Consider the following 24,965-nt stretch of genomic DNA (forward strand, 5'->3'; position numbering starts at 1 on the left):
CTGTCTTCTGTTAGCATTTTGCCATCTCCTCCACGCAGTGGCCCTACCATTTCCTTCTTCTTCCTTTGGCGCGGACATATCCAAAAAAGCCCTTTTTATTGTTCTTAACCTTCTAGCAAGCCTGAGCATTCTGTGCTTTAGCTTTTCTGATTTACCCCTACACATCCTGCTATTTCTTTGAATTCCTTTTTCGTGATTTCCCCCTTTTTCCCATTTCTTATACATGTTCCGTTTCAAACTTAGCTTGTTGAAAGTTCCTTAGTCATCCATCTGGTTTCTTGAGACTTCTCCCGTTTTTCTTTCCTCACTGGAACTGTTTGAAATGGTGCCTTCAGTACTCCCTTTTGAGAAAGTCCCATCCGTCCTGAACTCCTTATCTTTTAGTACTTCTGACCATGGAATCGCCCTCAATACTCTCAAGTTTACTGAAATCCGCTCTCCTAAAGTCAGAATGTGTGTCTGACTCTGCCTGGCTTCTCCTTTCCATTGTATAACAAACTCCAGGAGAACATGGTCACTTCCACCTAAGATCCCACCACTTGCCCCCCATAAACAAGTCATCCTGTTGGTTAGGTTCAGATCCAAAATAGCTGACCCCCTTGTTGCCTCTCTCCACCTTTTGGACAATGAAATTGTCTTCCAGGCAAGTGAGGAATTTGCTAGACCTTGAGGATTTTGCTGAGTTTGACTTCCAGCAAATATCAGGATAGCTGAAGTCACCATCACACTACATACTCTCCTTTCTGAGTGTGTGGTCATCTGTTCTAGAAAGGTATCATCCATCCTCAGTCTGACTTGGGTCTGTAGTAGACTCCAACAAATATCCTTGTTGTTTCCCTCCCCTTTCATTCTATCCAGATGCTCTCCACCTGGCTTCCATGATTGATTGTCCTGATCTCTTCCACTGGTGTAAATATCTCTGACATATAGTGCTATTCCTCCTCCTTTCCTGTTGGCCTATTTCTCTTAAAAAGGTTATACCCCTCTATTTCCACATTCCAATTATAAGACTCATCCCACCAGGTTTCGGTGATGCCTATTATATCATATTTGCTTTGTTGTACTAGGAGTTCGAGTTCATCTTGCTTATTTCCCATGCTCTGTGCATTAGTGTAGAGACATCGCAGATCACGGGTCCCATTTACTTGCTGCTTGTGCAAGTTTTTTTGCCTCCAACTGTTGGGTCCTTGCACTTTTTTTCTTGTTTCCTCTACGTCAGTTTGACTATTTTCACCATCCCTTTCACCTTCCTTAATATTGTCTCCCTTCCCCACGGAACTCAGTTTAAAGCCCTCCTGATCAAGTTCTTGAAACTGTTGGCGAAAACATTTCTTCCAACTGGCGTGAGATGCAACCCATCTGTTGCAAGAAGTCCCTCCTCATGGAACCGCAGCCCATGATCAAAGAATCCAAATCCTTCTCGGCAGCACCATCTGCGGAGCCAGTTGTTCACATCTGCTATTTTCCTCTCCCTTCCTGGACCATGCCCTTCGACGGCAGAAGAGACGAGATGACAACCTGTACATCCACCATTCCTTTCAGCTTCCTACCAAGCGCCTCGTAATCCCTTTTGATGTTCTGCAGGCTGTGTCTTGCAGTATCGTTGGTTCCCACGTGGACCAAGAGGAAGGGGTATTGGTCAGTAGGCTTGACCAGTCTTGTCAGCCTCTCTGTCACATCACGGATCTTTGCACCTGGAAGACAACACACCTCTCGAGACATCTTCTTCATCTTTCTATCCTGCCTTTTCCCCAGATTGGGAATCAAAGCAGTTTACAACGATTAAAATGGTTAAAAATCCACAAAATATAGAAGTTAACACAACTAAACAATGAAAATAATTCTATATGATCCCCTGCACCAGCATTATGGATTAGAAGGCTGCTTCTGTAAATTGATCTTCCCTGCTGAATTCAGACAGTTTAGGGGCACAGAGGAGAGAGAGAGAGAACTTACAACACAAGCAAACTGTGAACAAAGTGACACAAAATCTAATCAGGATGATGACTTCATGTCCAGATTTGCGCCAATCGAATCTGATATTCTGGAAGTGAACCTGTAGTATTTTGTTCAGATTGACATCACCATCAGCATACCCATGTTCTGTTTTTTCTTTTAAATGTCTTTATTTCTTTAGCCCATTAGAAGCAATTCAGATGGGATAGGATTTCTTGCATCATTTTTGCAATCATCCAAAGGCACAACTACGGTGTGCTTCTAATGCTACTTTGATGTGCTGATTCATTTACCTTGACACAAGTCATCCAGCCCTGCATCCCTGTGTCTCTGGAGAAGAAAATACTGTCGCCTTTCAATGTTTATTCAGTACAATTATAGCTGGGCTTTATTCTGTCATAGAACTCAAGGTAGCATACACCCTGTAGATCCTATACTTCCCTTAGCTGGTGGCATACATGTTATAGATCCTAAACATCTTACAGCAAGATGGCATACATCTTATATAAATCCTATACCTCCTATAGCAAAGTGGCATACATCATATAGAGCCTTTACATCTTATAGATCCTACACATCTTATAGATCCTACACATCCTATAGACCCTATACATCCTATAGCAAGGTGGCATACTTCCTATGGGGGTCTGTGATTAGATTGGGATTCTAGTGAATCTCTGCCCTTCCCTTTGTGCTATCTCTCTTGTTAAGGCTCCTAATGCTATAATTTTATATATTATCAATAACAACAACAACCCTCCTCTTCTTCCTCCTCCTCCTCATCATCTATATCCCACATTTCTCCTGATAATGGGACTCAAGGCAGCTCATTGATTCATTACTTTTTGGTCTCTCTGAGCCCAGAACAGATTTTGACATCAAAGGCCAGATGGGATTTTACATTTTCGCACACCTGTTGGAATTTCATTACAGGTGGAGCCAGCCTGGCTTGTATTATCCATGTAAGGAGATGAAAGAAAGGTGTCTCTTACCATCTGCCTTACGTTCAGTCCACAAAGCCCAATCCTGAGTAATTCCAGTGTTAGAATGGTATGTTTTGTCTTGACAATTTTGTTTTAGGCAGAAAGTCATGTATTGATTTGATTGACTGTAGTTTTTAAAAAGCTGAAAATGCTGGATAGGAAAATGCCATGTTCTGTCAATTTTTTTAATGATGTTTTAAAACCAAGCATTCCATTTAGTTCTATCCTGTTCATCCTTTCAGGTTCAGAGGCAGATGACCATTAAGTCCCTACTAAAAGCACTTCTAAGCATGCCATCCCACTACCGCTGTTTGTGTGTGAGCCATTTGATGGGATGGACAGCTTTCCTCTCCACCATGCTCTTCTTCACTGATTTTATGGGACAGGTAAAGAAAGAATATCACAAAGGATGGATGTATCCAATTTTATAGAACAATGGTTCTCAACACTCGGTTCTTCAGGTATTTTGGACTTCACCTTCCAGAATCCCTAACCAGCTTGGCCAATGGTCAAGGATTTGGTGACCTGAAGTCCAAAATATCTGGAAGATGAAAATTTGTTAGAAAGAACACTCCTTTGCTTGAAGTTCTCATCTATCTTATGCAGTGCCCAGTCCAAGTCCAGTGTAATGATGAAAAGTAAAAAGGGAGAGCCAAGGATCCTTGAAGATGACTACTAATGCTTGATAGTCTTGAACAGCAAACTCGCTCATCAAACACATGGTTTTCATGGTCACATTATTTCCCACTTTGCTGAGATAAATTGTATTTCTGTCTAAAATGCAGGTAGACAAATTCTAAATAATAGTAATTCAATTTGCATTTATATGTACAAATTAGTCTAATCAAATATTACAAAAATCTGCACACACACTCCTTTGGTCTCATTTTGGATGATGCATTCCTCCTCCTTCTCCTTTGGCAATTTGTAAATGGCTACTCTAAACAATGCCCTTGAATCCAAAATTTTTGATTCCAATTATTTCATGCACTTACATTAGCATGATGGCCAACAATTCAGAGTTGTTGTTAATATTCCATGAGATGCAGACTGAGGGATTTCAAAGAACAAAAACAAATGCCTTCAAGTCTTCATTATAGAGCTGCATCTGTTGTATAGCTAGATATTTTTAAAGAAGCGTTTTATGTATTGTATGCTCCCAAAAACAAAATATTAGCATTTTTTAAAAAAAAACTATGATTCCCTAGAGCTCCCTAGAAACCTTTGTTCATGATTAGTTGTTTAAACTAAAACCAAACAATGCACTGCAAATGTGTGATTCACCTCCTCCTCAATCTCAGAGTCTACTGAACAAACAACTGTGCTGTATGTTTTAAAATTATAACTCCTTTGAGTGTTTTACTACTTTGTTTGCCACATTTGTATATGTGGATATTTTAACGACATTAAACCTGACACCTCCAGTTCTCTATTTGATGCCATTTAGAGACATTTAAATAAAAACAGGTAATTAGATCTTATTTTTCCCACTTGCTGTTGGATGGCATTGCTCCATTGGCATGGCTGAGATCTCAAAAGGAAGGAGAGAAGAGACCCTGCCTGACTTTTTCTTCATTCTCTGCCTTGGAAATTTGGCTGACAGGAGCAGGCTTCGGAGGGTGGTATTCCCAGAGGCTGGAAACACAGAGGCTGTTCAGACATAATGCCGTAATGGTTTGACATTACAGAGAAGAATAGACCTAAGCTTCTAGCTTGTGGACTCCTTGCTTCTCTTTTACCTCCCACTTCTCCTTACATTATGAATTTTGAAATGAATAATTTACCTACAAACTGACATAGCAATGCAAACCACACCTAAGCCATGGTTTACAATCCTGGTTTTCAGTCAAACTGTTGTTTATACAAATCACAGTTTGATTTGATAAGCTACATTTAGCAGCAGTTGGGGTCAGTAGTTTCTAATGTGTCTGGAGGAAATTGGAGAAGAGGCAGAGAAAGATGCAGACAAACCCAAAGCTCATTTTTGTAACATCAGATTATGCCTTAATGGTTGGAGAATGCAATGTTAAATGTAACCACTTCCCATGATGGCTGGGGGATTCTGGAAGTTGTCATCCAAAAAATGTAACTTTTCAGAGTTCTGGTTCCAATCCATAGTTGTACAAGATGACAAGATGAAAGAGATGATATATTGACTGCTGCCACATTACAGAATTAATGCAGTTTGAGTCTTGCTTTATCTGTCAAGGCTCCATCCTGTGGAATCTGAGATTTGTGGCACCAAAGCTCTCTGATTGTGAAGGCTAAATCTATCACAAAATTACAAATCCCAGAATTTGAAAGCATTGAGCCAGGGTAGGTTAAGCAGTGTCAAACTGTATTAATTCTGCAATGTGGATGCAGCCCTTTTGCTGATAGGGATAAGGTTTTTTTCCTCTTAGTTTTCTTTCTTTTCCATTTCAGCATGACATTTCCTTTGTCTTTTGAGTCTTGTTTCATTTAATGAGGTCTGCTGGCATATTAACAAAACCTGTTCTTCTCTCTTTTTGCGATGCCTTGCAGATTGTGTTCAATGGTGATCCTTATGCACCTCATAATTCCACAGCCTATCTGACCTATGAAAGAGGAGTAGAAATCGGCTGCTGGGGGATGTGTATCAATGCAATTTGTTCCTCACTCTATTCATGTGAGTACTACCAAGAAACTGAACTCTTACCTGAACATCTGAATAAGCAAGTGTTAGAGACAGCGTTGTGTAGTGGATTGAGTCTTGGCCATGGAAACCCACTGTGTGACATTGGGAGGGTCATATTTTCTCAGCCTCAGAGGAGGACAAAGGCAAACCCTTCTGAAAAATTTTGCTAAGAAAATGTTGTGATAGGTTTGCCTTAGGGTCACCATGAGTCAGAAATGACGTGAAGGCACACAACAGCAAGAATAACAAACACTGGTTTGGGGAAATATAGCCCACTGTATGAATGAATATGGTTCATAAGATTTGGAATTTGGCTTCTAAGCTGAAAATTGTTCCATGGCGTTATCTCAGTGAATTTACACTAGCTCTGTGTTCTGTCCATATTATAGATATGGAGTAGAGGATGGCAATGAGATTTATCTGGTATTCCAGATGTCCTCACTGAGTCCTTGCATGGCATCTGTAATATTCCATCACAGAGCTTGCAGATTTGTAAGACGGCCCTACCATTTCTCATGTTACAGCCCATGCTTTGCAAGCAGAGGCTCCTAGGACGAATCCTAGATGTCTTCAGTTAAAAGGATTTCAGGACACTTCTAAACCTGGCTACATTTGTTTTACTTGTTTTAATAGGCACCTACACAATGTTGGGAACTTCCTCCTCTGTTTCCATTGTCCATAATCAATTTTTAAAGGCTTAGAAAATCTATTTTTTTTAACATAAGGAACTGCTGTGCAGTCTTAGCAGGTGCACATAACCCTCTGGACAGCTCTGTAGTAGCATTTTCGTTCTCTGTGGTCTGTCAAGGAACCAGCTGCATCATTTTAGCCCTTCTTTTTCCACAGTATTGCCATTAAACCCATTGGGTGACCTTGGGCAAGTCACATTCTCTCAGCTTCAGAGGATGGCAATGGAAAAACCCCTTTGAAGAAACTTGCCAAGAAAAGGAGGTTTCCCATTGCCTTCCCCTGAGGCTGAGAGCATGTGACTTGTCCACAATCACTAGGTGCTACTTCATCCCTCACATCCAGAGCTTTGCAGAGCTGATAAAAAAACATAGCCTTTGTTTTTGCATTTTGGAGAGTCTCTCTCAGTGGGAATCAAAGGTGTTCCCCTAAGCAGTGGAAGACTTCTGTTTATAGTAGTCCATGATTGTCCTCGTATTGTGTGTTTAGAATCCCGTCTTCTTTAATTGCTCATTGGAAGCTAAACATCAGCATAATTTGATGGCTGAAGGACCTATCTCAGAAGAAACCCCATGATGAGATACAAAATGTATTAACTGCAAATAATACATATTCCCTTTAATAGCTTATTTGACCCTCAATGTGAAGCAATGCCAAGCTTCTTTTGTTCATATGTGAAAATGCCAATGTAAAAAATCAAAAGGAAAGTGCAGAATGAAATTCCATTTTTGAAACTAAAATGGTCTCTGACCATGAATAGTACCTGAGATGCTCTCTGAAAGCCAAATACAAGTCAGTCTTAATTCCTTGGATCATGAGGCAAAATGTTATTAGTAATAGGGCTGCATCTACATTGCAGAAATAATCCACATTGACACCACTTTAATTGCCATGGCTCAATGTGATGAAATTTTGGGAATTGTAGTTTATTGTGGTACCAGAACTATCTGATGTAGAAGGCAATGGCCTGTTACAGACTGCCAAAATAAAGCTGCTTCGGGTCTCTTTGGAGATATGCTATTTAAATGATGCATGGGTCCTAAGAATCCGGAAGCTGCACCAAAAGCTGCACTCCAGTGCTTAGGAATGGAGTGTGGCTTTGGTGCGACCTCCAGACTCTTAGGACCCATGCATCATTTAAATAGTATATCTCCAAAGAGACCGAAGCAGCTTTATTTTGGCAGTCTGTAACAGGCCAATATGTCTCACAAAAGTACAGTTCCCAGAATTCCATAGCACTGATCCATGGAAGTTAAAGTGGTGTCAACCTGGATTATTTCTGCAGTGTGGATTCAACCTTGTTCTTGGCTAGTACTTGGATGGGAGACCACCAACAAATACTGAGTGCTGCAGGCTATATTTCAGAGGAAAGACCTGGCAAAATCTGAGTATTCCTTGCCCAAGAAAACCCTATGAAATTGAGTTGTCCTACATTGACAGATGACTTGAAGGTACGCGCACACGCACACACACAAAAAAACCTGAAGAAAATACATAATACATAGTCAGAAAATATGGTGAATGAGGACAAATCCCTATGAGGGATCTATGAGACACAGGTAAAATAAATATGAACATATGCAGAGTAGCCAACAGGATTAGCTTAACTCATTTTGTTGTCTGAGACAAAGAACAAGATGGCCTTCTGTTCCATCTGGACCAGCAGATCTTTATACATCAGTGGACATGAGACACAATTTTCTACCTCACATGAAGGCATCAGGCCCACTTAAGAGGTTCTAGGCAGGTCAAGTAATATGTGACAGTTGTTTCTCAGCATCTGTCACCTGAGGCACACACCTCACTCTGCCCCAAGGTAGGGCCAACACATTTGAAATAGCAAAGTTTGGAAAAATCTGGAAATTTAGCAAGTAGATTCATGAACTGTACAATTGTGCCCTGCTACGTAAAACTCAGAAATGTTTTGTATGACATATGTTTTAATACACGTTATGTCTTTTTTTTCCTATTTGTTTCTATTTTATTTATTTACTTTATTTAAATGATGTACTTTTGAAGGGAGTGGGCAGAAGAACAGGTGGAGGAAAGTGAGAGAAAGGCTATGGGTATTGCTTATGTATTATTGTTATTGTTGTCATGTACCTTCAGGTTGACTCTCATTCTGGTGAACTTCTCCTAGGCTTGGCAAGATTAATTCGGATTAGGTTTGCTATTGCCTTTCTCTAAAGAGAGTGTGATTTGCCCATGGTCACCCAGTGGTTTCCATGGCTGAGCAAGAATTCAACCCTTGGTCTTCCAGAGTCGTAGAATTAAAAGATATAGCTGTCTTAGTCTGGATCAGTATGCAGAGGGATATGTAACATCTTTGAGACTGAAAGATATTTGTAGCATAAGCTTTCATAGACTGAATCTGTTGAAGTAAACTCTGTCTACAAAAGCTTATGCTACAAACATCTTTCTCCCAGCTAGTCTCAAAGGGTGTGAACAGACAGGCCAAAATAAAGCTGCTTTGGGTCACTTTGGAGGTATGCTGTTTAAATGATGCATGCATCCTAAGAGTAATAAAGCCACGCCAAAGCCACGCTGCAGTCCAAAGGACTGGAGGGCAGCTTTGGCACAGCTTCTGGCCTCTTAAGATGTGAGTGTCATTTAAGCAGCATACCTCCAAAGTGACTTGAAGCAGCGTTATTTTGGCCTGTCTGTTCGGGCCCAAAGATGCGACAAGATCCCTTTGGTCCCAGAGTTCTTGTCCAACACTCAAACTAGTACACTGAATTGGATCCTTCAATAAAATGATAATAAAAAGTATGCAGTCCAAAGAGAGTTATTTGGAGCTGGTTGCGGGGATCATACAGTTCCCCTGCTCCAACAGTTGAACTGGCTGCCAGTCTGTTTCTGGGCACAATTCAAAGTGTTGATTGTGATATATGGCTTAGGTTCATGCTATCTGAAATACAACTTCCCCATGACTCTGTCCAGACACTGAGATCCTCAGCAGAGGCCCTTCTTTCATTTCCACCACCTTCCCAGATACAGTTGGTGGGTACCTGAGTGGCTGCCCATAGGCTCTAGAACTGGCTGTGCAAAACTGCAATGTCTCCCTCCTTGCTATCCCTCTCTTAGAGGGCAAATATTTTGTTGTTTTTTTTTTAAATTCTAACAGGCTTTTAAAACTGAAGGTTTTTGAGTAAAAAAAGTATTTGAAGAGGGTGCTTGTTTTAAACTATACTCTTTTAAAACTTCTTTTTATCATGTTTGCAATAAAATGTTTTAAATTGTTTTAATAGTGTTCAAGGCTTGATTTGATTAGAGTGTTTTGTATGTTTTTAACAACAATATAATAATTTTGTTTTGTTTTTTAAAAAAACATGCAAAACATTCAAATTAAATCAAGCCATCATGGCTTAATGATTTGGGTGTTGAACAATGACTCCAAAGACCACAGTTTGATTTTTAGCTTGGCCATGAAACCTACTGGTGACCTTGGGCAAGTCACATCCTCTCAGCCTCGGGAATGCAATGGCAAACCTCCTCTGAACAAATCTGCCAAGAAAACCTGTGATGGGGTGCCATAGTGGGAAATGACTTGAATGAACACAATAATATCAAACAAAATAATCATTATAATTTGCAAGCCATCTTGAGTCCCAGTGCCAAGAAAAAGGCAGAGCATGAATAAAGATGATGATGATCATGATATGCTGTTTTGAGACTTTATGATATGGCTATCTTTTCATAAAGCCCCTCTTTTCCTGATCTTCTTCCATCAGATTTGCAGAAAGCCCTCCTACCTTATATAGGATTAAAGGGACTTTATTTCATTGGATACCTGCTTTTTGGACTAGGCACTGGATTCATTGGACTCTTTCCCAAAGTGCATTCTACTCTGGCTCTGTGTTCCCTCTTTGGAGTAATGTCCAGCACATTATACACGGTACCATTCAACCTTATTGCTGACTATCACAAGGAAGAGGAAGAGGTAAATTAGAAAGAATAGTGGTTACAGTAACAATGAAATGTTACTTTTGAGATTATAACTCCTAGGGGGCAATCTATTCTTCTTTGAGTATTCTGAGAACTGTAGCCAGTGGAGTCACTAGGGGGTGCAGTGGGTGCGGCAGGTGTGAACTGCACCAGGTGACAACCTACGAAGGTATGCGACTCCACTGGTCCCCAAACATCTGAATTTTGGCAGAAAGAGGCTGTGAGATTTTCCTGTATCTCTTTAAAACACTCTCAGTGGGATGAAGGTCAGTGGGAAGAGGAAGGAGAGCCCCCAGGTTTTTTTTAAAAATAAAATTTTAAAATTCAACATTCAATTTTTAATTTTTTAATTTTTTTTTAAAAAAATCACATTTTAACCAAATTTTCACTTTAATCACATGAAACTATGTTTATGCAATCACATTTATTCTATGGATATGATATTGTAAATTAAAGATTATTTGAATTTTGTCAGTTATTTATGTCACAACTGTTACCGTTAAATTCAGTGATATCTGGGAATTACCATTTATGAGTAAATTAGTATAAAAAATATTACTATGGATTCTGTATGATGAGGTATGGGAGGAGGTCAATTACTGCACCAGGTGACACCAGCTTTAGTGATGCCATTGGTTGTAGCCCAAAACAATAACTGAGTTCTGATTTCTTAGTATATATCTGTCTGCACCTATAATACATAAACCACTTCTAGATTCTGATTTGTAGAGCACCTCCTCTCTTCAGCCTGATGAATCTGAAGCCTCCAGTGAGATCATGGTTATGTGGGGGGTCTCCAAGGAATCTGCCTGATATTGCAACAGGCTCTTGGTCCATTTAATTACGGAATTCTGGGAAGGGACAGTGCTTTTTGAGGAAATGCAGTGAGCTAGATTAGGCCTGCCTGCTGAAGGTTCCCATCCTCTGATGTAGACCAGTTTTATCTACTGAGTTCCAGCAGCTCTGTCTACCTTCAAGCAAAGGTCTTTCCCAGCTTTGCTTCATATCTACCAGGAATTGAACCTGAGGCCTGCATGGAAAGCATATGCTCTAATACTGATTAAAATTGCGTCTTCTCCAAAAGATGCGGTTGTGAGAAGAGAACAGAATCAGACTTTGGTATTAGCGAAACAGCTTTTTTTTTTTTTTTGCCAGCTTTCGAAAGAAAAGTATGGTTCCACAAAGAGAATAGCTAACAAATGACCCCAGTTGTCAACTGATACATTTGTGAAAAATGTCTTTCAGTTAAGATACTAAATCCTGACCATGCAACGCTTGTAATTTATTATTTACAAAATGCACTTGTTCCTTGTTAAGTGTGAATTGTAACTTGTTTGGAAGACTCCTCAGTCAAGGGGCCTTGACTGATACATTTTAACTGAGCATAAAAACAGCATACTCAATTCCAAAAAGCAGTGGAAAATTCTGAGTAATTTAATATCTGCCCATCCACTAAAAGTGTGCTGGATTCCTTTGAACTGCCACCTATATATATCTACCTATCAGCCAAAATATGGGCCTAAATGTCCAAAAGGCACCAGATCTTGTCTGACCTTGGAAGATAACTAGGCTCAGCTGTGGTTAGTATTTGAATGGGAGAGCACTGAAGAATACCAGGGGCTATATTTCAGAGAAAGTACCTAGCAAAACCACCTCTCAGTATTCCTTGCCTATGAAAATCCTATGAAATTCATGGGGTCACCATCAATTGACAAGCAGCCTGAAGGCACACATATACACACATATCATCCAAGATGAAAGCCAACCCAAGCCAGATCAGTGAGTCAGGCAAGGAAAGGTGGCTGTAATAGTGGCAGACTAGCAGCTTTAAGCACTGCCATTATCTTGTATTATATATCTGTCTGAGTGCCAGAAAGGGCAATGGCTAACCAGTTAGACTCCTTTAGGGATTTTTAATGTAGCAATAGACTACTGGTAGATGGTTTATTGCTTTTTGTTTGAGCCACAGTCCAGGAAAAATGGATCTCTTGCCTCCGGTATTATGTTATGAGCCATGTTATGTTATGAGCCACGTGAAGACCAAAAAACCCCACCATAGTAGTGAGTACAGGTACGCCTCAGTTAATAAAGCAGATGTATTTCTGGGCATTCTTTCTTTAATAGAAAATTTGGTATAGAGGCAGAAATAACATGGAAAGAATAGGGATACATTCCTTCACCACAAGAAGGAAGAGGAGTTACATGTGTTTCAGCAAACTTTTTATCCATCTGCAAATTAGAAATGAAACAACCAGATCATGTGAGCCTTGTGTAAGTAAACAAAACATTTTGAACCTTCTGGAGATCAATTGTGGACTACTTCCAAAATGCATGCAGAGATGACTTTTTCTTTCACCAGTCTGCACAATTTCTTGAACCATGGCTTCTGTCTCATTGACTGAGTTCCATTTCTTTTTCTCTTTGTTTTCAGAGTCAGAATGGAGGAAAATCTGAAGATTACATCAGAGGAAAGGGAGTTGACTGTGCTGCCCTCACCTGCATGGTGCAGTTGGCCCAGATCATTGTCGGGGTGGGCCTGGGTTTTCTGGTCAGTGCTGCTGGCAGCGTGGTGGTGGTGGTGATCTCTGCCTCCGCCATTGCATTATTCGGCTGCTGTTTTGTAGCATTTTTTGTTCGCTATGTGGATGAGAACAATAAATAGTTGAAGTTCTGGAGAAGCCACTGGTCTTTTACTACCGGGCAGAAGGCATTGTCATACTTTATCTAATTGCATCTGTGTTGAGGAAAAATTGAGGGCATCCATTCTCCCATATAGCTGGGGTACATCTGTGCTTTGGGATAAAGCTGGATTAATAGTCATCCCCTTATGTGAGAAAAAGAATCTTCAAGTCAGGGGCAGGTTAACATGAATTTTACATGTTGATCTTCTTCTGCTTCTTCTTCCTCTTCCTTCTTTTACCTGAGAACATCTGTTGTCTTTAAACTTTACCAAGCAATGGTACATATTCATGTTCTCTTAAACTGCTGCGGTATAATTAATCTACTTTCTTGAGCTGGGTAGTTTTGAGGTTGTTTTACACCAGGCTATTGCTTGATCTACCATGTAGGTCTTTGCCATTCCTGAGAGATAAATGCTGTCAGGCCTTATCCCTTCAGTGAAAACGAATCCACCACCTTCCAGAGCAAACTGTCCCATGGCTGAAAAGCTCTTATGGGTAGAAACCTCCTAATGAATAACCAGAAGCTACTTCCTTGCAATTTCCAACTCTCTGCAGTAAGACAGAACAGGTCTGGTTCATATTTCGCATGACAGGTATTTGAAGAGAAACATGTTTCTCCTTAATCTTAAACTCCACACTAAACTTGCCTTTCAATCTTTCTTTGTGGGACTTGGTTTAGGACTGGATATGCTGGGTGGCCCTGCATGCTTCTTTAAGAAAAAAAAAATCTTGCTGGAGGGGACCAAGATTTACTTTAATTGGTATTTCTGTATGAGCAGATGCTAATCAGTCCACTGGAAAATGGCTAATAGTCACTTAGGAGGCTTTCCTACCTGTCACATTCATTCATTCATTCATTCATTCATTCATTCTCTCTCTCTGTGGGTGGTTGTGTGTGTGTATGTGTGTGTGTGAGAGAGAGACAGACAGAGACAGACAGACAGACAGCGAAAACTTCCTGGCAAGCCTGTACCCTAACATCTCTCTGTATAAATCAGACTACAAACTCAAAACAAAGACAAATTTTTAATACTGTAATGATGATGATGATGATGACAGACAGAAATCTGATGCTGTACATAAGTGCATCTTATTGACTTAAATGTTTTTATTTTAGTTTTAAAAACAGCTACCTGCTGTTAGAAGTCCCACATTGATCTCAATGCCTTCTCTCTTTAAATGTGCCCTTGACAAAGAATCTAGCTAAAATTACACCAGTTTGCCTTCTGTAATTAAATATTAAGGGATGCGGTGGCTTAGTGGTTAAGATGCCAATTCTGATGATTGGAAGATCAGAAGGTTGGCAGTTCGAGGCCCAAGTGTTGCTTGATGGGGTGAGCTCCTGTCACTAGTCCCAGCTTCTGCCAAACTAGCAGTTTGGACAACGCTGGCTCTTTGGCTTAGAAACAGAGATAAGCATCACTCCCTACAGTTGGTTACAACTAGACATTCCTGTCAAAGGATTACCTTTAACTTTTTAATTAAATATTTCAAATGAAAAATATATGCAGGCTCAAGAAAATGAAATGTCACTCCCCAAAACAAAGCTCAATCTATTACAGTAGGATTTTAATTTGTTTTTGTTTTTTAAATGATGGTATTGAATAAATGCATCAGTGTCAATAACTGATTGAGTGATTGCAGGAATCTGAGGATATGGGTGCAAGCTCCCTATGTGCACATCATATAGATTCCTTATGACAACTTTTCTGTTAGACAAATATTTTCCCAATATTTAGTATGCACATAGCTCTTTAGAAAGCACTTCCCATCAAGAATAATTCTGCAGTCTTTACAACCCAACCCTTGTAAAGTAGGATATAATGCTAACAGATAAAGGGATATCATTGTAAAAGAGTGGTTTGGTGGTGGTCAACACCACCTAATGAATTTATGACAGAGGCACGATTTAAGATCAACTAAGTGGTTTGAATGTTGAACTATGACTCTGGGGACCAGGGTTCAATTCCTAGCTTTGCTATGGAACCCATTGTGTGATCTCAGGGGAATCACATGATCTTAGCTTCAGGGGAAGGCATGGTTTGCCAAGGAAACTCCATGGTGAGGTTGCCTTAGGATCACCATAGGTCAGAAATGACTTGAAGGCATACAACAATAATGTTATAGTTAATGCTTAAATGCTCTGAAGGCATCAGTTACTGTCTGAAGCTAAGCAGATTCAGTACTGATTAGTATTTGGAAGGGAGACTGCCTCTAGGCTGTATATTCAGAGGACAGCAATGGCAACACTCTGAATAAATCTTGCCAGTCCATAGCAGGGTCAGTGCAAACTGCAGTTGATTTGAAGACACATAACAACAAATGTTCTAATTAACTACTACATTATCTTTCAAGACACTCAGTGCCAAAACTTAACTGATCTCTAATGGAGGCTATCTCCCTTCTCCCTGAGGCTGGGTATGTCAGTATTTATACCAGTTTGTCCAATTGATATGAAATACATGTGAAGACAGCAGTAGCAGCTGGTGGCTGTGAGCCAAGGAGATGGTAAATCTGTTTTTGAGTTTTAGGGTGAAGATTCAGCTCCTTGGATAGCTTTGCTAAATTTTCATCTGGAACCCAGAGCATATCCATCTCCTCCACTGACAGTGGTGCTATTTTACTTTGTACTGTATTTATTGTTATTGTGTGTCTTCAAGTTGTTTCCGACTTCTGGTGATCCCAAGGTGACCCTATGACATGGTTTTCTTGCCAAGATTTGTTCAGAGAGGATTTACCATTGCCATTCCATGAGGCTGAGAAAATGTGACTAGTCCATGGTCAACCAGTGGGTTTACATGACTGAGCTGGGATTCCACCTCTGGTCTATAGAGTCATAGCCAAATGCTCAAACCACCAAGTGGAAAGTGTATTCTTTACTCCCAAGAGGAATTGTGTTCAGAGTTATGGCTAGCCATATCCTCCCTAAGGATGCTAAGTGTAGGAAACATTTCCCACTCTGAAGGCCAAACTCTATTTCAGATATGTTCTGGGGTGAGGTGCATTCCAATGGTAGATCTGCCCAAAATACCAGCATATTTTAGTTTAAAGCATTTACAGCTAGTAACTAAGCTTTAGGATAATAGAATCATAGAGTTGGAGGAGACCACAAGGGCCATCTAGTCCAACCCCTACCATGCAGGAACACTCAATCAAAGTACCCCTGACAGATGGCCATCCAGCCTCTGTTTAAAGACAAGCAAAGAAGGTGACTCCACCACACTCTGAGAGAATGTGCTCCACTGTTAAACAGCTCTTACTGTCAGGAAGTTCCTCCTAATGTTGAGGAAGAGTCTTAGGTGAGGCATTCAGCCTTTCAGAATGAGAACCCACCACATACAAATGCTGAAAACTATAAATGATGCTTTCATGGGGAAGGAGGCGAAGCTATCTAGAGAAATCCCCCAGACCAGACTGGGATGCAGGGAAGGCCATAGTGAGGTCCATGGCCTGAGGTTCCCAACCCCAGCTATAAGTTACAAGAATCTCAAGAAGAGGACTCCACCCTTCCCAGTTTTCTATTTCCAAGTGATAATTTCATTCCAGCTTGTCTTTGAGAATATATCAAAATTTGTGAATTTATCTCAATTTAAAATTCAAATTCTCTCAGTGAGAGAGAAAAAAATTACTCACCAAAGGCTTTAAGATGAAGGCATAGCAAATGAATGCAAATGCAGAGCCTGACAATGTTACTGTTTGAACTACAGTTCCCAGGATTCTGCCAACACAGACACCATACTGGCTGGAGGATTCTGGAAGCTGTAATCCAATAAAGTAACTTCCCCAAACTTTGGTGCTAGGGAAGCAAATTGTGGAGAACATGCCACATAATTCACAGAAGTCACTCTGTAATTTCTTCATAGATGGAATGAGTACGATTGAATTCTCAGTCACCTCTCTGCCCAGCAGGCTATATCCACAGCAGAAACTGATAAACATTTTCTGTGAGAACACTGAGTGTTAGCCTCTTTTTAAGAACACTACTCAAGAGAACACCTGTTCAGGATGGCCGGCTGTATGGTAGAATACATGCTTTGCACTCAAAAGATGCCATCCCAGTTCTAGATGGGATTGGGATGGAAGCAGTGGAGGAGTGGTAAACTTTGAAGTATAGGCCTTCATCACAACAACTCCCATAGTGATACCCCCATGGAGAATCCAAAGATGCAAGTGGCTAAGTTGATCTGTATAAAAAAGAAATTTCTTGGAAGTGTTTATCTCCCACCAGAAGCAGGCTCTTGTTTTTAAAGCCACATGTTGTGCACATTTAAGACCAAGTCACTTTGAGTTATTTTGGATTACAACAAGGCTAGCTCACAATAGTTCCCTGTTGCTGGGAACAGCTATTTCGCTTGCAACTCAAATAGGGATTGGAACTAAAATCAGAGAGGATAGAGGAGTCTGGCTGTAGGTGGCATGCTATAGTCCCTGATAATCAAAACATCCTGGGACATTGATCCTGCAAGCTCTGGCTCCACTACACCATTGGATGGAAGAACTCCTGTATGAAAAACTGCATATCCACTGCTTGTGATTCTGAAAAGGAGTGGGTGGGTGAGTGTCTTTCTGAGAAGGTAGCATTCCCCTGAGTAATTGGCAGTCTTGAGGTAGTAACAGATGGTGCATGAATATATGGGTGAATATATGTCTCTATCTCTCTCAGACAGACAGACATAAAAACACACTTCCCTACAAGATTGCAAGGAAAGAGACAAATTGCGATTGCCAGAGGTCAATCTTGAAATTGTTTGAAAGAGCTGCTGACCTCTGCTGTACACAATCATGGATGAGATCAAGGTGTGTGAGGGGTGCAGGTCAAAAAACCCTCTGCCTGTTTTTGTGCCCCTCTCTGTGCCTTTGGCTTAGAAAATCTAACAAACTGAAGTGTACCACCTCACTGCCTGTTTAACACACGGTGCTGAAAAATACATAATCCAGAATCCTGTAACATGGCATACGTTTTGTAACTTTATGTATATTTAGCTATGTAGCAGAGGTGTTAAGAAACTTTACTGAAAAGATGTGTAAGGGAACACCAGCAAGAGTGTCTTGAGGCTTATCAGCACTCAGTGTCCCATTGCACAAGGGAACCAATGTGCATTAGTCCGGAAAGAAGAAACCCTTGAAGTGAACAAAATTTGGCTACCAGTCCTGAGGAATAGCAAAATAAGGACTCAGCAAATGCAAATGGGAAACCACTCAGAGTCAGGGGCTTTCCCAGCAGATAATGATCACCAATTAGCAGACACTAATCTTCTTTTGCATTAGCCTTCTAGTCTGAGGCCTGCCATCAGCACAGAACAATACACATGCAAATCACTCCTGCATTCCCAGGCTCACACAGTGTGTGTGTGTGTGTGTGTGTGTATACACATACACACACCCACTTTTTTCTAGGCAAACATTCTCTGAAGATGCCAGCCACAGATGCTGGTGAAACGTCAGGAAGAAAATCTTCTAGAACATGGCCACATAGCCTGAAAAACCCAAAAAAAAACTGTGCATTAGGCCCATTGTGCACCAGCCACAATGCACATCTGTCACCTTATCTGGATGCAGATGTTACAGAACTGCTCAGTTATAACTGTTGCAAATGTAAGTCCATTTATGAAGATGTAAGCACCCAACAGGATTTCAGCCATATTTTAAGTAAAGGGATAGCAGTCTGCAGAGCATTCCGGGGAGGCAAAATTGACCTCTGATAAAGCAGAAGCTGCCCACCCTTTATCTAGGTGGGTCAATGATCCATCTTGGTATAATACAGCTGCTTTTGCTGCTCTGTTTAGACAATTGGGAGCCAGAAAGCCCAGAAAATTTACTGCAAACCACTCAGAAATCTATCAGTAGAGTGTATGTTCTTACACTTAACTTGCTCTGCTCTGAAAATTAACAGTTACCTGAATCTTGTTATTAGTCCCAACTAGAGCAGACCATCAAATCAATGGGATTTACCTACATGTTGACTCACCATTCAACCAAAGAGAACCAATGCTTACTTGCTAATTAGCTTACTTGCTGTTCACCGCTATGATCTTTGGAATAGCGGTATATAAATAAAACAAATTATTATTAAATTATTAATGTGATGTAATGGTTTGAACGTTGGACTAGGACATGGGGAGATCAGGATTCAAAATCAGCCATAGAAACCCCCTGGGTGACCTTGGACAAGTCACACTTTCTCAGCCTCAGAGAATGGTCATGGCAACCCTCCTCTGAAGAAACGTGCCAAGAAAACCCTATGATATATAGGGTCACCTTAGGGTCACCATAAGTCAGGAATGACTTAGAGCACACAACAACTTTAACTGGAAGTAACCAGTAGGATTCAGGCCAATGAATGCATGTTTATCAACAGAGGATTAGTATTCTTTCCACTTAAAATGTCTTGGGTATTTGAATTCCAAGCTTTCTTTCTTAGTCCAGATGTATAATAAGTGCAGTGAACAGATGGAACTATATACAAGAGAGAGGAAAACAAACTCTCCATTTTGTCTTCTTTTTCTTATTCAGAGAAGCTGATGGGCACTCCAAGCCCTCCCTCCCTTGCTCTGGCCAGAGAATAGTGCACAGTTTATAACTAGGGAAAACCAAAATTAATGAAATGTCAATAATTTGCTGCAGGATTATGTGACTTGTTTCAAAATTCACAGAGACTACACAAGCATTTTGAAGGCATGCCTCTACCTTCCCCAGTCGGACATCCTCAAAACTGGTTGGACTACAGATCCCACCATCTCCCAGGCAAAAAGCCTACCTGCACACTTGGGGATGATGATGGTTGCAGCTCAACATGTCCAGAGTGTATCAGTTGAGGAAAGCTAGCCTAAAGTTTCAGACTGTTCTGTACACTAAGGTCTACATAATATGTATGCAAGTCTTAGAAAAGTTACTCTTTTCAATCACAACTCCCAGAATTTGCCAGCCAGCATTAAGGGTTATGAGCATCATCAAGTTTTTAAAAAAAATTCCGAGCTCTACATATGCACATAAGTCCACAAAGAGACACGACTTAAACTAGGTGAGATACACTGGGTAAATTCACTTGTTTTCAATTTACACTGAGTGATCAGTTCTTTCCAAGTAGTTTTGTATGCAAAGCCCTTCATGAAGTAACAACAAGATTGAGATAGTATAGGTATAGTGATTTAATCATTCACAAAAAAACAAAGCACAGTCTCTTGATACAGAAAATGTAATGCAAAACTCTCTTGTCTGAAGCCTCCCTTGTGTACAATCTTGGAGAGTCATTAGTTCGTAGTAATATACAGAAGTAGCATACTTAGATATAATGTCAGTCTGCCTTGAGTGCAATTCCATTCCATTTGCATGACCACTGTGTCATTTCGATTACAGCAATAAGATTCAGGGAAAAATAATAATAGTGAGTCACGTATAAATCAAAGTTGGAGAGGATGAACACTTTCTCTGCATGGAGGCAAACAGTGGCATAACATTTTAAGAGTGAGATTTTTTTTTAAAAAAAAAACAAACCACCATGAAATCTGGAAAGAAAGGTATCACCAGAGAATATCCTATTGCTTAGGTCCAGTTAATTTACAGAACTGATGATGGAGAGATTGATGGAAAATCCATATTCAGATGTACTGGAGAAGAAAAGTCTTCAGGAGCCAATCATACATAAACTATTTATTTTAAATTTCAAATCCATGGAGCAGGATGCCTCTACCTATGCCAGGCAACTAGAACCTCCATGTCCAGAGGCAGTATATCTCTGAATAGGTTGCAGGACAAAAAACAGGAAGGAAAAGGTATCTTTCTCTTGTTGACTTCCCAGAGATACCTGCCTAACTGCCTGACCACTCATGGAATCAGGAGCTTGGAAAGATTTTTTCTGAGGGGAACTAAAACTCCCAGAATCTCCCAATCCACATAGTCCTCCCCATCCAGGAACCTCTTTGTAAAGGACTTCTGGTTTGATTTATCAGAGATTTTGGTATATTTTTAAATCCAGGCTTGGCAAAGGCAAATCTATTGATGTCAGTTCCTGGATGCTTTGCAACTTTTCTCAAACAAAGGCTGCATCTCCATCTGGTCCCCCATCCATCCCACAGCTTGAATAACTTACTTTGTGGGCTAAAATTTCCAGAATTCCCAAGCTAACCAGGCCAGCAGCCATGGTGACTGTAGTCTTAAAAGGGAACTTTTCCAAGCTCTGATTCATCCCATCTGTACTCATCTGAACACCAGAGCTAATGGACAAATTCTGACAGTGGAAGGACATTCTGACTACCATCTGAAGCCCATCATTTCCACCTCACCCTTGTAAACTAAATGGTCTGATTAGAAAAGTTAGATGTCTGCTTGGATACTGAGCAGCAGAATTCTAAAGCCACAATTCCAGATTCTCTGCTGATTTAAGGATTTGCCCCAGGAATATAACAACACCATAGACCTGCTATCTCTTGCTCTTTCTCCCTCATCTTTGGCAACTGTGGGGTGATAAAACCTCTCCCCATTTTAGTCCAAACTGTAAAGGTACTACTGCAGGTATAGAATTTTATCTCCCAAGGTTCCTTTAAAGTTCATATTAAAACCCAGAATGGATTCAGAGACATGGAAGTTGCCAGCTACCAATGTTATTTTTCACATAGTAGTTGTATACATTCATAGAATCCAAGTTGAAAGAGGCCACCAGCCCAACTCTCTGCCATTCAGGAATTAACAGTTGAAGCACTCCTGAAAGATGACTATCTAATCTCTACTTAAAGATATCTCAAGAAGGAAGATTTATTACCTACCAAGGCAGTCTATTTTCATTCTTGAACAGCTCTTACAAGTCAAAACCACTCTTCCTAATGTTTCTGTGGAATCTTCTTTCTTTCTTTCTTTCTTTCTTTTTTTGTAATTTGAATCCATTCACCCAGCACCCTAACCATAAGGCTTGGGTTCCAGATCAATATCAAAGCATGATGCATAATTAAATATTAAATTCACAGAACTGAAAATAGGAGTGCTGTAAAAACTGTCAACTGTAAACACAACTTGAACTAAACCATGTGAGGGCTCTTCCTCTGTAAACAGACCCCAGTCTCAATCCACCTATGAATTCTCACTTCACTGACCATAAAGTAGATAAGACAAATACAAATTTTGGTGTGACAAGCAATTTCCCTGGGAGATCCCTAGAATTAGAGAATCGTTTTTTGGGCTGAACTATTGAAAGACTTGCTGAATCGTGAGTCAACTTTTAAGTAAATTCTATTGAATCTACTTTACTTGGAAGTACCAATATGATTCAGAGCTTTGTTTTCTCTTGACTAGGAACAAAAACTCACTTTCTTAATATAGCCATACTTGTATTTCCTTCAGTAATAGCAATCCTCTCATAGAAGCATAAACAGAGCCCTGCTGGGTGAAACCTAAGGTCCATCTGGCTCAGCACTGGTTGTCCCAGTGGCCAAACATATACCCTAATGGGAAGCCAACAAGATACATGTGAACACCATGTTTCCCTCCTAGTCATGTTTCTCAGCAACTTGCGCTGACAGGCATACTGCTTCTGATACTGGGAGGTAGTATATTATATATATAGCTATTGCATGCTGTTTATTGGTTCTAGTCTAGAAACCCTTTTCACACTACACAGTTATAGTACTATGATTACATGTTAACTGCCATGGTTAGATCTTATAGAATCTTGGGATTTGTAGTTTAGGGAGGAGGGTTTAGAATTCTCAGCCACAGAGCTGTAGCACCTCATGAAACTAAAAAACGTGGGATTCACAGGATGCAGACAAGGCAGCTAAAGTGGAATCAAAATGTTATAATGTGTAGTGTGAATGGGTACTTTATCCTCTATGAATTTGCCTAATCTTCTGATAAAGCCATCCAGGTTGACATCCATGTCATGGTAGCAAATTCCACAATTCAGTTACACACTGTTTGAAAAAGTACTTCTTTCTGTCTCTCCTGATTCCCCTTCCATTCAGCTTGATTGAATGACCCTGGATTTCAGGGTCTTATGGGAGACAGAAATGCCCTAGGTCTCCACGCCATGCATCTCCCCCATTACTCACCTTTTTCTAAGCTGAAAGCCCCTAAACATTGTAACCTTTCTTTCTAGGAGACATCCTGCATCTCCTTGATCATTTGGCTTCTTTTTCTTGCACCTTCTCTCCGAAGGTGCAGTGACCACAGCTGTACACACTATTCTAAGTGTGGTTACGCTATAGTGCCATAGGTTCTCACCTTTCTTAATGCCATACATACATGCCATAGGACTTTTCTACCTTGGATCATGGAAAAATCCTACACAAATTCTTCCCTTTATGCTCCCCTTCTAGGGGAATACAGTTCTAGGGGATGGAATTGCCCTACAGACATTTTCCTACTCTCCCAATTTCTAAGATATGGGCAGTTCAAGTACATCACTCCAGCACAATCACCCACCAATCTCTACAGACCCCAGGGCCAGGAACCAGTTGCAAGCTTCATACATGGTGATGTTCCTGAGGGCTAACAGTGATGCTCAGCAGAGGGGCTGGTGGGCAAAGCATCAGAGCGACTAGTGTACACCACCACTCCAGGGGGATATGAGATGATATCAGGTAGAGTTACTGCTACAGCTGGGGGAGGATGAGGAGCAGGAGCAAAACGACCTGTTGGGTTAACAGGCATCAGGCTATGAAGTACTTGCTCCTCCTGCTCAGGTTTAGTGGTGGCTGTGAAAGGGCGCATGGTGGTGATGGAGGGCGATGTGATTCTCCAGAGCAGTTTCTTGAGTGCCTTGCGGAACTCCCTCCGCATCAGGCAGTAGAAGATGGGGTTGAGGCAGCTGTTGGAGTGTGCCAGGCACACGGTGATGGGGAAGAGGTATGCCTGAGAGAGGAAGTAGGCATGGCTGAAGTGCAGGGCATTGAGTTTGATGAGGATGCCCCAGGTGGTGAGCGCCTGGTTGGGCAGCCAGCAGAGGAAGAAGGACAACACGACGATAGTCACGGATTTGGTCACTTTGGCCCGACGCTTAGTGCTTGGGCCACAGGAGCTGGCACCCACATGCCTGTCACTGATGAAGCGCACCAGGAGGAGATAGCAAAGAGTGATGATGCCCAGTGGCAACAGAAAGCCCAGCAACACCTTCTGGGCTTGGTAGAGCCCCAGCCGAGTATTGTTGACTCCACTATCAGGGATACGAATTAGGCAGAATTCCTCACCAAAGATCCTGGCAGTTGTGGAGAAGATACCAGTGGGCAAGGAAGCGAGAATGGCCAGGATCCATATGAGGATGCACAGCCATTTGGCTGGAGAACAGGTGCCTGAGAGTCCACCTTGGCTTCTGGTTTTCAGGGCAGAAGCCACAGCATGGTAGCGGGCAATGCTCATGGCGGTGAGGAAGAAGACACTGGCATACATGTTCATGGCGGTCACATAAGAAAGGATCTTGCACATTGCATTGCCAAAGAGCCAGGTGTAATCCAGAGCATTCTCCACAGCCCAGAAAGGCAGCGTCAACACAAACTGGAAATCAGTCAGGGCCAGGCAGGTCACAAAAAGGTTGATGGAGGACTTTTTCCATTTGCTTTTCATCAGGTAGAGCACCAGGACATTGCCCACCAGACCGAGTGCGCACACCACGGAGTAGACGATGGAGATGAAGATCCGCAGGATCACAGAAGCGCTCCCTTGCATGCCCTCGCTCCTCTCCAGGCTGAGGAAATTCCGCCACAGCTCTTGCAGGGACTCGTTGGTCCCATTGCTCAAGAGCCTTTCCTCCAGGAGGCTGGGGAAGGAGTCCAGCAGTTCTCCCATTCCGGCTTCTTTCATGCTGGTTGCCAGAGAGCAGTAGCTGTATTCACAGAGGGCATCCATCCTATTAGTCCTCTCCCAACAACTCTGGAGCAACCGGAAGACCAAAAAGAGAGGGGACTCCTTCACGTCTCAATCTAAAATTTCCCTGGAGCTAGGTGACTCCTCCAAAATTTTCCTGGAGCCAGGGGACTTCTTCAATTTTTCTCAGTACAATTTTTTTGGGGGAGACAGGTGACTTCTTCAGTCTCTCTCTCCAAAATTTTCCTGGAGCCAGGGGACTCCCTC

The 24,965-nt window shown here is 41.2% G+C and overlaps 2 protein-coding genes across 3 annotated transcripts in view; one reads left to right on the forward strand and one right to left on the reverse strand.

Moving 5' to 3' along the window:
- The window catches only part of SLC45A2 (solute carrier family 45 member 2), a 39,858-nt gene extending 26,961 nt beyond the window's left edge, over positions 1-12,897 (forward strand). For both annotated transcript variants that reach the window (XM_042449853.1, XM_042449852.1), the window contains 4 exons: positions 3,182-3,325; positions 5,463-5,586; positions 10,014-10,222; positions 12,659-12,897. In XM_042449853.1, coding sequence (XP_042305787.1) covers positions 3,182-3,325; positions 5,463-5,586; positions 10,014-10,222; positions 12,659-12,889 — 708 coding nt within the window. In that variant the 3' untranslated portion in view covers positions 12,890-12,897. The remainder of the gene's footprint in view (positions 1-3,181; positions 3,326-5,462; positions 5,587-10,013; positions 10,223-12,658) is intronic.
- A 10,173-nt stretch (positions 12,898-23,070) lies between these two features.
- On the reverse strand, positions 23,071-24,740 carry RXFP3 (relaxin family peptide receptor 3). The gene has a single exon (XM_042447844.1). The coding sequence runs from the start codon at positions 24,738-24,740 to the stop codon at positions 23,388-23,390; it is 1,353 nt and encodes a 450-aa protein (XP_042303778.1). The 3' UTR covers positions 23,071-23,387.
- Between the last annotated feature and the right edge of the window lie 225 nt (positions 24,741-24,965).

Source organism: Sceloporus undulatus, chromosome 2, assembly GCF_019175285.1.
Source record: "Sceloporus undulatus isolate JIND9_A2432 ecotype Alabama chromosome 2, SceUnd_v1.1, whole genome shotgun sequence".
Lineage (NCBI taxonomy): Eukaryota > Metazoa > Chordata > Lepidosauria > Squamata > Phrynosomatidae > Sceloporus > Sceloporus undulatus.